General features: G+C 42.3%; 1 protein-coding gene across 4 annotated transcripts in view; it reads left to right on the forward strand.

The window, feature by feature from the left end:
- Positions 1-16,677, forward strand: part of GLT1D1 (glycosyltransferase 1 domain containing 1) — a 189,024-nt gene that overhangs the window by 65,141 nt on the left and 107,206 nt on the right. For all 4 annotated transcript variants that reach the window (XM_069756042.1, XM_069756043.1, XM_069756044.1 and 1 more), the window contains exons 4-6: positions 1,250-1,301; positions 5,052-5,088; positions 7,753-7,809. In XM_069756042.1, coding sequence (XP_069612143.1) covers positions 1,250-1,301; positions 5,052-5,088; positions 7,753-7,809 — 146 coding nt within the window. The remainder of the gene's footprint in view (positions 1-1,249; positions 1,302-5,051; positions 5,089-7,752; positions 7,810-16,677) is intronic.

Consider the following 16,677-nt stretch of genomic DNA (forward strand, 5'->3'; position numbering starts at 1 on the left):
TAAATCCCCAACAATGTCCCCAGCAAAGCATGCCCACACCACGACACCACCTCCTCCATGCTTCACGGTGGGAACCAGGCATGTAGAGTCCATCTGTTCACCTTTTCTGCGTCGCACAAAGACACGGTGGTTGGAACCAAAGATCTCAAATTTGGACTCAAAGCACAGATTTCCACTGGTCTAATGTCCATTCCTTGTGTTCTTTAGCCCAAACAAGTCTCTTCTGCTTGTTGCCTGTCCTTAGCAGTGGTTTCCTAGCAGCTATTTTACCATGAAGGCCTGCTACACAAAGTCTCCTCTTAACAGTTGTTGCAGAGATGTGTCTGCTGCTAGAACTCTGCGTGGCATTGACCTGGTCTCTAATCTGAGCTGCTGTTAACCTGCGATTTCTGAGGCTGGTGACTTGGATAAACTTATCCTCAGAAGCAGAGGTGACTCTTGGTCTTCCTTTCCTGGGGCGTTCCTCATATGAGCCAGTTTCTTTGTAGCGCTTGATGGTTTTTGCAACTGCACTTGGAGACACTTTCAAAGTTTTCCCAATTTTTCAGACTGACTGAACTTCATTTCTTAATGTAATGATGGCCACTCGTTTTTCTTTACTTACCTCCTTTTTTTCTTGCCATAATATGAATTCTAACAGTCTATGCAGTAGGACTATCAACTGTATAGCCACCAGACTTCTGCACAACACAACTGATGGTCCCAACCCCATTTATAAGGCAAGAAATCCCACTTATTAAACCTGACAGGGCACACCTGTGAAGTGAAAAACATTCCCGGTGACTACCTCTTGAAGCTCATCAAGAAAATGCCAAGAGTGTGCAAAGCAGTCATCAAAGCAAAAGGTGGCTACTTTGAAGAACCTAGAATATAAGACATAATTTCAGTTGTTTCACACTTTTTTAAGTATATAATTCCACATGTGTTAATTCATAGTTTTGATGCCTTCAATGTGAATTTACACTTTTCATAGTCATGAAAATACTGAAAAATCTTTAAATGAGAAGGTGTGTCCAAACTTTTGGTCTGTACTGTATGTTAATAAAATACGACTTTTAGTACGTAATTGGTGGTTTATGGTTCCTTTCTTTGTAGACAGTAAAGCATATAAAAATAATGGCTCTTAATACTTTGTTGTTAATCTGCAGCATAAGATTGTGTACAGCGCTCTATAGTCTTTTTGTGCATGCGTGTGACATTAATACTATATACTTGCTTCATTTTACTACTGTACAATACCTTTTTTCAGATTTGCAGTTGCATTTACGTACAAGATGAAGGAAGCGGCAGCAAAACACTGGGTAAGAAATTATTTTTACAGATTTTTTTGTTTGCTTTAACATTTCGTATACTCGTCTCGTAGTTCATTTCTCAAAGTGTCTTGCAAAGTGAATAATCCTGTTTTTTTATGCTTTTACCATAATTAAGCACTGAGTTAAGCTATTTCTGGAAAACTGGTTTCAGAAGGGATGATGGACCCCATGACCTGAATAAAATAAAATATAGCTTGTGGTCCAAAGGCACACTTTAGATTTTCTTTTTTTAATTGCTTGGCTCTTAAGTTTAAAAGGGTGGGATCGTTTTAATATACATAAAAAAGGATGTCAGACTAAGATGTCGGCCGCCTGGTTGTGCAAGGAACGTTCACATGAATGGACTTGGGTGGCAAGTTTCTACATAGTCTAGTGAAAGGGAGCACATTTGTGCAAAGAAAAAAAGAATGGTAAAGTGGATTCAGTGCTACACCAAGGTTGCATCTTCTTCATTTTCCGGGTTTGTGGTTTCAGAGGTTTTACTCCAGTAATACATAGGTTGAAAAAAGACCTAGGTCCATTTTGTCACTAAATTAACTACTACCCACAATGTTATGCGTAATCATAAAGTGGTAATATGCGGTGACAGATTTAATTTAATTTCTGCCCCTTTTTAAGATCAATGAGACCCTAATTCTATCGCTGGGTCACTTACTGGCCTTCTTCCTGTAGTTTTGATATCTGCTGCTCCTTTGCAAGTCCTCTCATTGATGAACTCCTCACTGTAGTCTTCAGTATTCATGAACGCTTATTATTCCATCCCAACACTGACTGCTTTCTGCCTACCCTCTGCATAGGCAGAAAGCAGCCAATCACTGGTGTAGCTTATCATTGAGAAGACTAGCAGAGCTGCAGTAGATTAATCAATGATATTCCAAAACCACAGTAAAAAGCCCAGTAGGTGACACTAGGCCGGAGTTTGTTCCTTTTTCCCCCATCTTATCCTGCTCTTATTGGAAGGCATAACCGAATGACAGATTTCCTTGAATAAGGAACCTGCCAAAATTCCTTCTTTCATATCCACCCAATACCATTCATATGACTGTGTAACCATCTAGCCTTTTCACACCCCCCGGGCCATTTTCCTTTTTTTTTTTCGCTCCCCTCCTTCCCAGAGCCATAACATTTTTATTTTTCTGTCAATATGGCCATGTGATGGCTTGTTTTTTGCAGGATGAGTTGTACTTTTGAATGACCCCATTGGTTTTCCAATGTGGTGTACTGGAAAACTGGGGGAAAAAAATTCCAAGTGCGGTGAAATTACAAATCAAGTGCAATTCAACAATTGTTTGTTTTTTTTTTGTTTGTTTTATTTACCATCTTCACTTTATGGTAAAACTAACCTGTCAATATATTCTCCAGATCAGTTAAGTACGTATATACCAAACGTGTATAGGTTTTTGTTTTTTTAATTTTTTTTAAGTTATAAAAAAAAAAATCTGAAATTTGCATTAAAAAATTAAAGGTTGCTTTTGAGCCCGTCTCTCTGGACAGCACCACAGGAGGTAGTCCTTCCCTGACCAATGAAGGGACAGGTTAGCAGCTTGAGGACCCCTCCCACCTCCACCCTCCAGTGTTGTTCTCATCCCATCAGGGACAGATGCATGTGAAGAGCAGAAGAAATCTTCCTGATCACGGAGCAGGAGCTCCTGATTGCCGGACGCAGGTAGACGCAGGGGGTCCTAGCATCTCTCCCCTTCCTCCTGCAGCAGGGACTGGAGGCGCACACCTTGCTGAAAAAGAGGCCCCTAGTATGCCAGTAGAGCTGGAGCTCTAAGTTCAATCCGCTTGCCCCTCAGGGGAGCTCTTGTTTCGCTCTAATCCATTTCATAGTCAGTTTACAGGGGAGCGACATGTAATTCTCTCTTACCTGGCCTGCATTCCAGCATGGAAGCTTTGGGAAAAGGAGCGCCAAGAATCACCTGTTTAAATGGGAAAGCCACTCCTGACTATGCAGATGGAAGACATTTGGGAGGTAAACTACAGTCCTGCTCATCGTTATTGGCACTCCTTCATTTTTTTTTTCATAGACTGTACAATATTTTCGGAAGTAAATGGAAATGTACCAAAGTTTATATCAGGATTTTTAAATTAGTGGTCTAAAGTAATACAACAGTAAACCATTGAAATTGCAACATGTAAGTTGAAAAACAAAGCAGAAACAGAATAAACCGCTTGTGCAGCCATAGAGGCCTCCATAATTAATACTTGGTTGCACACCCTTTGGCACTGATGACAACCTCCAAACGTTTCTTGTAGCTATCTATAAGCGTATCACACTTTTCAGCTGGTATTTTCTCCCACTCTTTTTTGCATTTTGTTCAAGATCTTGAAAGTTTGTAGGCTAACCCCAAAGATTTTCAGTGTAATTGAGGACAGGACTCATTGCTGACCATTTTAAATTCTGCAAAATTCTGGGCTAAAAAATAATTTTTGAGGAAAGAAACATGATTTTTTATTTTCATGGCTCTGCGTTATAAACTTCTGTGAAGCACTTGAGGGTTCAAAGTGCTCACCACACATCTAGATTAGTTCCTTTGGGAGTCTAGTTTCCAAAATGGGGTCATTTGTGGGGGATCTCCAATGTTTAGGCACACAGGGGCTCTCCAAACGCAACATGGTGTCCACTAATGACTGGAGCTAATTTTCCATTTAAAAAGCCAAATGGCGTGCCTACCCTTCCGAGCCCTGCCGTGCGCCCAAACAGTGGTTTACCCCCACATGTGAGGTATCGGTGTACTCAGCAGAGCCATGTGGTCAGTTGAAGGAAGCGCCACGTCCATTCTCTGATGCGTTCCACTTGGAAGGCGCTCCCTACTATACAATACAAGTCAATGGGAAAGCTCAAAGGATGACCGGGTGTCTGCAGAACCGTTTTGGTTAATAAAGAAAGCACTGTACGTTTTTTAATTCAATGGAGTAAAAAAAAAAAAGTAAAAAGATGTTGACAAACCCCCAAAAATTGCCAGTGGCTAAAACTGTCCAAAAAATAAGGAAATGACCAAAAAGGCACAAATGACGCTTCAGGTAAAAACGACCGATTTTCCGGAAGCTTCTTCTGCTTGAAATACTGTGCGGTTTCACCTGAGTTTCGATGTGGTGTGCACAGAGCCTTAGATTGTAGACATACTGTTATTTTAGAGCCAGGGACACATTTCTGATCTTTAAGAAGTTGTCGTTCCTGGGATTACTTGTGCTTTTGCCAGATTTTCTGCCTTTTCTTTAATAAGACCATGGAGAATTACATCCTGTATGTATTTTGGCCTGACATTCATTGAAGGTCTTGCATTGCTCATGGTAATAGTCCTTCTCCGAGCATCCAAATACACAAGGAGCGCGGAGGATACATGGAGGTGGTGCAGGAGAAGATCTAGCGCGGTTTGAAGGTCGCACAGTCCTTTTTATTTCCGGGGAAATAAGTCTGAAAAACTTGATTGTTTTTCAGCAAAGTTCTGTGTATGGTCGACGCGAGATCCTTTCTCTGTCCTTGATTTACGGGAACCAACCTGTTTTACTGCTCTTTGTGATACTTTTTGCTAAATGACAATTTATTCCTTCCGAAAGTGAACCATGAGGATTTTCCGGCCGGCCGTGTGCAGCACATTAATCCTCCAGATCCCGACGCCTCCCGGTAGCCTTGCTGGGAATGGAGGGAGAAAGTGTGGCGCTTGCTGATGTATGAATTATGTTCTGTTTTCCAGTAGTAAAGGGCTTCTTTCCGTTTTCATTATTTCGTAGCCCCAAGCAATATCGAAAATCCGCATCCAACCTCAAGGTAAGATTTTACAGTGATATTAAAAGCTGAAGTTCTGAGCGACGTGGATGTTTTAAGGGGTTGACCATGACAATGGCATCTGTTTTAATAACTTCCAAAGAGAACTCTCACACTTGCTTCCTATTGGGCAGCGCACAGCTCTAATAGCCTGGTAAGTTATCGAAATTAGATTTTTTTTTTTTTTTACGATGCTTCTGTTATTGAAATGTACATGAATCCTTCTGCCTAGCAAGAAGCGATGTTTCGGGGCTAGAACATCACAAATGTAATCATCGGTAATAGACAGGGGAAATGGGACGGGAGAAAAGTCCCCGTAGGCCCCAGTGTCTAGACAAATAAAAGTAAGCATGCTATTAGAGGAGCTGCGGAATGGCATTTATCATTGCTCTATATTATTTATAGCACCCCGTGTGTGCTGCACATGTGGCCCATAATTCACGGAAGGTCCCCGCATTGTCTGTGCTGCCTGATGGTCATTTTTGCCTTTTGCTTGCCTCTTTCTGGGGGGAGTGCATGTGGTATGTTGGTGTGCACTTAATTTTTTCAATGTGGGACTAAAAATCATTTTTTTATAATGGGGTATCATTAAAAATGTTGCATTGTTTTGGATTTACAATCTCTGTTTCCCACTATATTCAACTTTGTGTTCTGTGGTCATGCATCCGCCGAGAGCAGCTCCGAGAAGGACAGATGAGAAGTTACAAACCCTCCTTTAGGTAGGGCGCAATCATTCCGACATACAACACGGAGGATGATCACATGGCGATGCTCGGACTGGCCAGCGGCTCTTCTGTGACTCCATGTATTTCTGTACTGCTGTCACGCCCAGGTCAGGAACGCCGCCGGCCAGTCCGAGCATTGCGATGCGATCATCGTCCGTGTTGGACCGTACAGTGCGCTGACTGACAGATTCTCGTTTCACTCGTTCTGCAGCCAGCATTACACAGTGCAGCATAGAGACTGTAGGAGGGAAACGCTGCAAAATGTGTAATGAAACCCAATAACAAAAATCATTTTTAGCGCCTATCTGTCATCCACTGTATTGTGGATTTTGTACCCAGGAGATCAGGTCTATGTGTGAAGCATATCCATTTCATGTGACCAGAGTCTTATTCTATTTATCAGTTGTTCATGAGATAGGATGGAGAATGAATATTTGACGCCCACGTGATGTACATTTGTCATGTTCAGTCTGGACGTGCGGAGCTAGTTCCATGCCAGCAGCGATCACAGTTAATAATAATAATAATTTTATTTATATAGCGCCCACATATTCCGCAGCGCTTTATCACAGTTGGCTTTAACCACTGCAGTTTAACCCCTCTGATACTGTGGCCAATAGAAGCCACATCATCTAAGTGATCATGAGGTGCCAATAGTGTTCTCATGGCAAATATACTAGAGCAGCTTAAAGGGAATCTGTCACTAGGTTTTTTTCCATTTAATGTGAGACCAGCATATTGTAGGGGCAGAGACCCCGATTCCAGTGATGTATCACTTACTGTGCTGCTTGCTGTAGTGTTGGTAAAATCACTGTTTTATCAGCAGGAGATTATCACTAGAGGACTAGTAAACCTGCAGTCAGGAAGTCATGCATATTCATGAGCTCTGTATGACCCCACCACTGATTGGCAGCTTTCTGTGTATAGTGTGCATGGGCAGAGAGCTGCCTAACAGAGGTGTGGGCGAGGTATAGAGAGCTAAACATTCTGACAACAGCGAGATCTACAACAGATAAAACAGGGATTTTATCAAAATGATAGCTAGCAGCCCAGTAAGTGACACATCACTGGGATCAGGGTCTCTGTCTCTACATAATACTGCTCGCAGATTAGGTGACAGATTCCCCTTGCAGAAATGAAAAGCTCATGGATTTCTTGGGTAGATCCGTAGATGGGTCTCTCCCTCTTGTCTCTGTTTTAATATAAAAATATGGAGATAGTTGTTCCAAAAATGACTGAGTAATCTACATGCAGGTATTGTTTTTTTTTTTTTTTACATATTCTTTCTGGCTTCTTTGTGTGTTTTTTGTAAGCATTGTAATTTATTATTTTGTATCATTAAAGGGGTTGTCCGCTACCGAAAAAATCCCTCTCTGAATCCCGATTTCCCCCCCAGGTAAAATAACACTGTATATTCTCCTTCAGTGTGGACGCCGTTCCAGCAGTGTCTACACTAACTCTCCTTAGGATCGTGTGACATTGGCTGCCAGGCTCATGTGAGATAATCAGCACTGGCTTCACTCTCCCCACCTTCTGACAAATTAAGACATCCAGAGGAAGGGTTAAAGCGGCAGCAGCTCTCACGTCCTCCTGATGTCAATTACGCACCTAGGAGAGGAGAGTGAAGACAGCGCTGATTGGCTGCAGGGTTCACGTGACATATTAGTGTCACGTAATCCCCGGGAGAGCCAGAGCCGGCACCGCTGGAATGGTACCAGCACCAAAGGTTAGTATGAGCGTTATTATTTTACTGGGGGGAAACAGGATTCAAAAGTTGTTGTCCAAATAGTGGACAACCCCTTTAATTGATTGAAAATAGTTTGCCCATTGCAGGTTTATCTGCTGGATAAGTTTTTCTCATACATGGGTCAATGACGGCACATCAGTATTCTACCAAAGCAATGTTACTGGCTTACTAATCTTTTTTTCTGTTTCATTGTAGGTATTCGAACCACGCCAAATGTAGCTTTTGATTTTGAAGCTTTCCTTCACAATACAGGTAAATAATAGCAAACATATCCGAAAAGCATTCAACCTCTGGGTAGAGAAGGATTGGGCAGTGTGATTTTGGCATGCCCAATCCCTTTGTATCTAGTATTGGCTGATTAGCCCTACTTCTCTGACACACACATCCTTGCAGTCATAAAAATTGGTTGACACTTGGATGTTCTGTGTGCAATATACAGCTCTGGCAAAAATGAAGAGACCACTACATCAAAACCCTGTCATGTGCAGCCCAATCTCCAGACCTGAACCCCACTGAAAACCTCTGGAATGTAATCAGGAGGTTGGTGGATAGTCACAAGCCATCAAACAAAGAAGAACTGCTTACATTATTGCGCCAGAAGCAGTGTGAAAGACTGGTGGAAAGCATGCCAAGACGCATAAAACCTGTGATTAAAAATCATCGTTATTCCACAAAATATTGATTTCTGAACTCTTCCGGAGTTAAAACATTAGTATTGTTGTTTCTAAATGATTCTGAACTTGTTTTCTTTGCATTATTTGAGGTCTGAAAGCTTTTTTTTTTTTTATTTAAATTTGACCATTTCTTCTTTTCAGAAAAAAAAATACAAAATGTATTGCTTGGAACTTCGGAGACCTGTTGCCAGAAGTTTATAGAATAAAAGAACAATTTACATTTTACTCAAAAATATACCTATAAAGAGAGAAATCTGACAAACTGAACATTTTGCAGTGGTCTCTTAATATTTGCCAGAGCTGCATATACTTACTTTATATACGGTAATATATATATTTTTTTTTATTATAACGCACCCATAGATTTGAATGGATAAAGCTCATCCGATATGCACAAGAAAGTAGTGCATGCTGTGTTTCCCCCTCTCCTCACTGCCAGTAATCTGAACTGCACTATTTAATAACAATGGCTATGTTCTATCTGCTAAAAAATGGCACAGCACACCTCCTAATTATACACTTGTCATGGTGAGCCCTAAGAGTGACGCCAGCATTGTTTGGTGTGCGTGTTTTTTTGTTTTGTTTTGTCTTTTTTGCAACAATCCCTTTGGTGCACTAGCTCTCTTTTCGATTACTGTAAGAATGAAGATGAAGTATAAATACGAATATGGAAAATTTGAAATGTGAAAAAATTCATTTAATATTGTTACCCAATATTGCTCAAATTCCATATTATTGGATTGTTTGGGGGATTGTTGTGTGTCCATTTTTTATTATGATATGGACTTTTCACCGGCGGTTGAGCTTTTCCCCAGCTTCTCCACCTTTTTAAATCTTCTTAGTTGTCTTTTTGCACTTCGTATATAATAAAGGAATTTTTTCACACTATTTGCCTTTTGTAAATGCTTTTAAATATTATTTTGGGGGCTTGTTGATGCCAGATACATGTTTTTCCCTTTTTTGATTCATCAAAATAAGCGTTTTTCACCCTGATCTTGATGAGCGGCAGGGTGGAGTTAGAGGCTCCTGGTTCCTTAACAGGCGCAATCCTCTTGGTGAATCAGGTGACTTTTTTTTTTTTTTTTTTTGTGATATGGTAATTTTTATTTTGCAAAGAGCCAACATGGGCATAAATTAGGTAAAAGAGTAACGCTCAGTTTCTCAATCCTCTGCTGCTTTTGTGCTGATGTTTCCTTTATCAGGTGACTTTTGAAAGCTTTTTACAACAGAATTCCGGTGAAAAATTGTGATAAATCCGGCCCAATGGTTTCTGACATATACCACAATACTGTTGTGTAACATTATAAAGAGTATACTATTAAATGGTGGCACAAAAATGAAAATTCGCCCGGTCATAAAAGGATTCAAAAAGCTATACAATATTTTGGGAAAACATAACAGAGGACAGGATTAGTGGTAAATGAGGCCTGACTAATTTTCGATCCCCTCTTGGGGATTTAAAGCTGAGTTAGAAGAGTCAGCAGTGCGGAGATAAGAAAGCCTTCCTTCAGATGTGGAGAACGGACTATTAGGGAAATTCTCACACAGTGCAAAGACCTTTTTGTCTCCAGATTAATCCTCTACACTTCGAGTGTGCCAAAACACCAGCTCTCTGGGGCGAATAAAGATGTAAAGACCGCAGGATTTTGTTTCTCTCGGTCTGTCACTCGCTTATTCCTACTGTGTATAACAAATGAACCAGCTCCAGAAAATGGTCTCACATCTGTAAGTACACGGCATTATTCAGTCCCACTTTAATACAGAGCGGCGCCAGGCTATGGCACACCGAATAAATCACTGCCTATGATATTCCAGCTTTAGATATTTGTGAACTGAAAGAGGCACTCGGACAGAACATATCAACTGATCCAAGTTCTATGTCCTCGTAAAGAGACACATTTGGATAAATAGCTCTTTGGCGTCTGTTGTCTCCGCTGTTGAAGAAGCTTTATATGAGAAGAAAAGAGGCTAGGCGCATTACATGTGTACCGTCTGGGGAAAGTGCTGCCGAAAGAACTCTCGGCTTTGTATTACTTACTGTTTGTGAAATAATGTTGATAAGGTTGTGCCGACGTCCCTTGCAGATCCCAGCAGCCTTGACGGTAATAATGGCGCTGCATGGAATACAACTTAATTTGGCTTGTTACTTTATAATCAGATTTAGTTTTGGAATAGTCATTGCAGTTTTAGACAACTTGATCTCATATGATGGATACTGTGATAATTGGGCAATCTGGAAAGACTTTTACTGTAAAATTCCGTACCTGTATAGAGCCGTGTCCGGAACTGTCGAGGCTCCGTCCCATGTTGCCCAGGGGAAGGAATACAGGACCGGACAGGCCCCATGACCCAGGAAGAGGAGTGTTTTAAATCGGAAACAGAGCCGAAAGTGCGCGAAGCAGGAGTCAGTTTCCCGCCGTCAGGAAAGGTGCAGGAGAGTGAGCAGCGCGCTCCGCACCCCGGGCATCTGCGCCGCGACGTACTGTGGCGGACATTCTCTGGACACTTGAGCAGGACGGTGAGAGTGAAGAGCCATGCGCCCGGCAAAAAGCGAGATCACGCTTGCGCAGGGAAACATGGAACAGCTGTGGAATACTGAGTTGTGGTCCCCTCAGCCGGCCAGAGCGCAGCAGCCCACGCCTGACGTTCGGATTTCTGCAGGTCTTTGCTTCAGCTGCACAGGCTTAATAACTAGGGGCTTAGCGGGTGACTGCCCGCTGCAGCCAGAAGTTGGACCATTATTTGTAGGACTCCATCTATGGGCACTACTCTGGCAATTGTAAGTACTACAACCCCCAATGGATCATCTGCGGCTGAGGAACCGAAGGACACGATAAGTTTGATAATTGGACTGTTGTTACTTTTCACTTCTCTTTTCAACTTAACTGTCTCCCTGCGAAGAGTTCTTCTATTGTTTCAATTAAGTTGTTATACTGTACTGTTAACCCTTGCTCTGCCTCCCATGCGCCACTGCATCCGCAACCGGTTTACAGTCTCCCTCTTCATAATTAATACCTCGTGGTGAACACTTTGCAGGTATCTCACTTCTGTTCATCTTGTTGTCCACTGCCTCTTGTCAAGTATTTGTCTCAAGAGTAATAACTGTAAGTGAGGAGCGGATCGTTGTTTCTCTCTCTTCCTGTTTTAGGGTAAGTTCACACTAGACATCTTTTTCATCATTTTTTTTTCTGCAGCAAAACCTGATCTCTTGCCAGAAAAGCCTGCTTTTTTTTGCTGCAGTTTTGGCACGCTTGATGTTTCTTGTGCATGCTGATAAAGTTTGGAGCTCAAAAGGAAAAGTTCTGTTCTATAGAATCAGGTTTTGGTACAAAAAGCAGCAGAGGAGAGAGATGAATTAGTCTGGCAGCAAAGTTAAGGATGGACTAGAGAGGTGCAAGGGTGTTAGCAGGGAGGCCACAGAAAAGGATGTTGCAGTAGTCGAGGCGGGAGATGATGAGGGCATGCACACGCATTTTAGAAGATTGATGGTTGAGGAAAGGACGGATTCTGGAGATATTTTTGAGCTGGAGGCGACAGGAGGGGGTAAGAGCTTGGATGTGCGGTTTGAAGGACAGGGCAGAGTCAAGGGTTACTCCGAGGCAGCGGACTTCCGGTACGGGGGAAAGTGTGATGTCGTTAATTGTTATAGATAGGTTAGGTAAGGAAGATCTATGAGATGAAGGAAAAATGATGAGTTCAGATTTGTCCACATTGAGTTTGAGGAAGCGAGACGAGAAGGAGGATATGGCTGATAGACACTCCGGGATGACTACAAAGTGATGTGATTGACAATCCAGCATGAGCAGATGAGAGTAGAGGGGCTTCAAGATGAGTGATTGGGCCTCTGGGCTAGTCTGGGCACGCGTGCCTGGATTAGACATTATTTCTGTATACAATGCAGCAACACTTAAGGTACCTTCACACTCAGCAACTTTACAACGAGAACGACAACGATCTGTGACGTTGCAGCGTCCTGGATAGCGATCTCGTTGTGTTTGACACGCAGCAGCGATCTGGATCCCGCTGTGCCATCGCTGGTCGGAGCTAGAAGTCCAGAACTTTATTTCGTCGTCAGGTCGGCGTGTATCGTCATGTTTGACATGAAAAGCAACGATGCCAGCAATGTTTTTACATGGAGCTAACAACCAGCGAGAACGATAAGTGGAACAGAACAAGAAAAAAAATCCAGCTTCCAAAAATAGTCCAATTTATTGAGAGTAAAATGCAAAGTCCAAAAACATGGTTAACAAGAGTGAGTAGCAGCAGGCTACGCATTTTGAACAGTGTGTTCTTTTTCAAAGCTGCTCCATATGCATCACAGCAGGATTAAATACCAGCCGTAACCAATCAGAGTGATTGGGACTAACATTTAACACATATATATAAGTCCACAAAAGAGAAAGGAATAAGAAAAACATTATACAAAATACAAATAAACAAGAGAAGATAAAAATATACAAATATACAAAAGTAATGACCTAACAGTAAAACATGATTTCTTTGCGAGCATTTAAGCCCGCAAGATAACAGGTATTAAGACAGAACATTCAATAAACTTCACGCATCATTAAGCGTTTTTTCAAAGTCTCCCCCTATAGCCAGTATCGCAAATCTCTCAATGCTGGTAAACCAAAGACAGTCCATGTTCCACTAATAACAGATAACAAGATACTAAAGGCATATAACATGAAGCAAAGGCTCCCATAAGGACTCCCTTTTTTTTTCACGAAAAAAAGGATTAGCTGCCTCTTATATTCCAATTCATAAAAGGGGTCAAATTCTGCAGCATGATGGTGCTCCATCTCATACATCCATCTCTACAACAAAGTTCCGCCAGGCAAAAAAGATCAAGGTGCTCAAGGACTGACCAGCCCAGTCACCAGACATGAACATCATTGAGCATGTTTGGGGTAGGATGAAAGGAGGAAGCTTGGAAGACAAAACCAAAGCATCTAGATGAACTCTGTGAGGCATGGTAGACTGCATTCTTTGCTATTCCTGATGACTTCATTAATAAATTGTATGAATCATTGTTGAACCGCATGGATGCAGTCCTTCAAGCTCATGGAAGTCACACAAAATATTAAATATGACTCTAATAGCACTACAACTTCATTCACCAATGTTATGCAACATATATTTGTATTTTAAGTTAATTATTTGTTTGAATATCATATTACTTTCTGTGGGAGACATTTTTGTCTTGCCAAAATCTGACCATTCTGTGTCCATTAACTGATCAATATTTCTGCATTGATGCCAATTTATTTTCTTAAACTAAACCACATTTTAGAGGGTGTCAGCTTTCAACAGAATAATTTATACAACCAATGGGTAAATTTAACGTGTTTTTTCTTCCCTCTGTCTTTTTATTTTCTAACTTGTTTTTTTGACATGTTTTTTAATGACTTGTTAATACATATTTTTTTTTTATATTTTAATTTTTCGTTGGTGCTGGAATTTTTCCTTTTTGTATTTTGCAGCAACACTTAGTTGATAGCTATTGGTAGGAGTCTTATAAATCGCTTCATTGGGAGAGATGAGGAAATGGACCATACTTTTACTTGGACTATGTATGAAAGGAGCATTATTGTACCTTTTTACTACTAACTACAAAACTATTTCAGATTAAGATGGAGTTTAAAGTTAATGTAAAATAAAAATTCCATACATCCATTGTAATAAAAATAAATAAATACAAATATATATAAAATGAGAAACAGCTTAGCCCACTTCTCCATCACAAGTATGGACAAGTTGCATGTAGTGATGAGCGAGTATACTCATTGCTCGGGTTTTCCCCGAGTATTTGTGAGTTTTGTCGCCTCAGCTGCATGATTTACGGCTGCTGGATAGCCTGAATGCATATGGGAATTTTCTAACAAACAGGCATTAGTCACATGTAGGGTTGAGCGACTTTTACTTTTTCAGGGTCGAGTCGGGTTTCGCAAAACCCGACTATCTCAAAAGTCGAGTCGAGTGAAATCGGCCGATTATGGCGAAAAGTCGGGGATCGACTGAAACCCAATGCAAAGTCAATGGGAAATCTATTTTTTTTTTTCTTTTTTTTCTCTCTCTCTCTTTCTCTCTCTCTCTCTCTCTCTCTCTCTCTCGAAAAGCTGGTGTTACTCATTGCAAATCGCTGCAGCGAGAAGATGGCGATAAGCATCCACACTCCTAAGACCTATGTCATCACTCTGCCCACGCTCCTTCATTGGCTGACAAAATGGCGCCAAACGCGACTTTGGCGCGAAGATCGCCGACCGCATGGCCGATCCCACACTAGGGTCGGGTTTCATGAAACCCGACTTTGCCAAAAGTCGGCGACTTTTGAATTTGTCCGATCCGTTTCGCTCAAGCCTAGTCACATGCATTCAGCCTGTCTAGCAGCTGTAAATCATGCAACTTCGGCAATGAAAACTAAATCTCCGAGCACTAACAAATACTCGGAGAGCACCCAAGCATTCTCGGGAAAACGAGTATGCTCGGTAATCACTTGTTGTATGTCAATATTAACAGTAGTGTGAAATGTCAGATCTGTGAAAGGCCTCATTCAGACATCTAATGTGCAAAGAAACAATTGCAAAGCTTTTCTCTTTCCCCCATGACTGACCACGGAGAGAGAGAGATCAGCCCTCAGGGACAGGAAACCTACAGGTACAAAAGGCGGTACTTCTCTCCCGTATCAGTTCGGTTTCCTGTCCTGATGGGGAACCACCACATACCTGATGAAGTCGTCGTGGGATGCCGGGGGTCCATCAGGCCGATCTAGGCAGCTGGGAGCCCTGCCTCGGACATGGTGGTTTTCTTCTGTCCCCGAAGGCCATGATTCCGGGGTCAGTGGGCCCCATGCATGTGCAGAGGGAGATGCAGTGAAGCAGATCCAGTCTGCCTCTCCCTAGGAACTACAATGGCCGGTAATAGGTGGCGGCGGTCACCTAGTGTTATGCCCCCGGTCCACCTGTGGCCCAGGAGAGCATGATGGCGGTTGCTACCTACAGGGAAGTACTGCGACTTAATGGTGCATCAGAAGCTGCTTCCGACGCTCCCTCCTGGAGGCCGGACGCTGGAAAAGTGAGCTGCGCGCTGGCCGCAAGGCATCTCTGGGAAATCCAGAGTGCGCAGGCGCGGGGGGTGTTCATGGGGCGGCGCGCTGCATTGCTGGGGGGTGTCCCTTGGGTATGGCCAATATCTATAACACGGACCACACACGCGAGCCCCTGGGGCTGGGAGGCTCATCTAGACAATCAGATTGCTCAAGGTCCTTGGTCAGAGGAGCAAAAACTCATTTCTTCAAACATGAAATAACTCCTGGTGGTGAAATGTGCTGTCAACCACTTTCTAGACTCCCTCCAATCCCATCATGTGAGGGTGCTCTGACAACAAGGTGGTGGTAGCATATTTGAATCACCAGGGGGGCACTAGGTCTCAGGCAATGATGGAAGTAACAAGATCCATCCTGCTGTCAGCAGAGACCAATCTAGCCTCATTATCGGCTCTTCATATCAGAGGCACAGAAAATCAAGCCGCAGATTTTCTAAGTCGAACACAGCTGAGGCAAGGGGAGTGGGAATTGAACCAGGGGGTATTCTACCACATCGTACAGCTTTGGGGTCTCCCGGAGATAGACTTAGTATCGGCACTTGCATTACAAGGGTTCTCATGTGGTTATCTTTGGACAAATCGAACATCAAGAGGAAGTGATAGAGCATCCGCAGCCCTGACTTCTTCCTCTTGATGTTCGATTTGTTGGAAGGAAGGGCCAGTGATGCCAGCACTTTTTTAGCGCCAGGCTCACGTGTTATAACAACTGCATGAGAGCCCCAGGAACGCGAGTGCCGTAATCTCTGGATCCAGGTCGGCACAGGAGGTGAGTATAGGCTTTTGTATTTTATCGGGGGCCAAGAGTGGGGTGTGAGAAGGGGTTGTTCAAGTAGTGGACTACTTCTTTAAAGAATCACTCCTCCTACCATCAAAGTTTTTTTTATCCCCTTAATACATTACAGTCATCATATTATATGGCACTGTGTACTTACAATTGCTCATTTTGCCCTTCTACCCAACTAATTCTTCTGTTTCCATTAGGTCCATGACATCATGTGATTAAAAACGGACTACCTGAATCCTTTTAAGCTCTATGTAGAAACAGGAGGTGCATGTCTGTACATGTCATGAGTTACTGCAAAAGTTTATGGCAAGGGGGAGGAGCAAAGCATCTGGATCAGGAGTTGAAGAGGGAGGATGATAAATGCAGGTAAAAGAGACTTCCTGTTTCTACATAGAGCCGTAAAAAGAGAAGAATTAACCGGGTAAAAGAGCACTGTGTACTTACAATTGCTCATTTTGTCTATGTAATATGATGACTGCAATATATTAAGAGGATAAAAACTTGGGAGGAGTGTGTCTTTAAAAATATATTAGAAAAAAAACGGTTGTATTTTTCAAC

The sequence above is a fragment of the Ranitomeya imitator genome, chromosome 1 (assembly GCF_032444005.1).
Source record: "Ranitomeya imitator isolate aRanImi1 chromosome 1, aRanImi1.pri, whole genome shotgun sequence".
In the NCBI taxonomy this organism is placed as follows: Eukaryota; Metazoa; Chordata; class Amphibia; order Anura; family Dendrobatidae; genus Ranitomeya; species Ranitomeya imitator.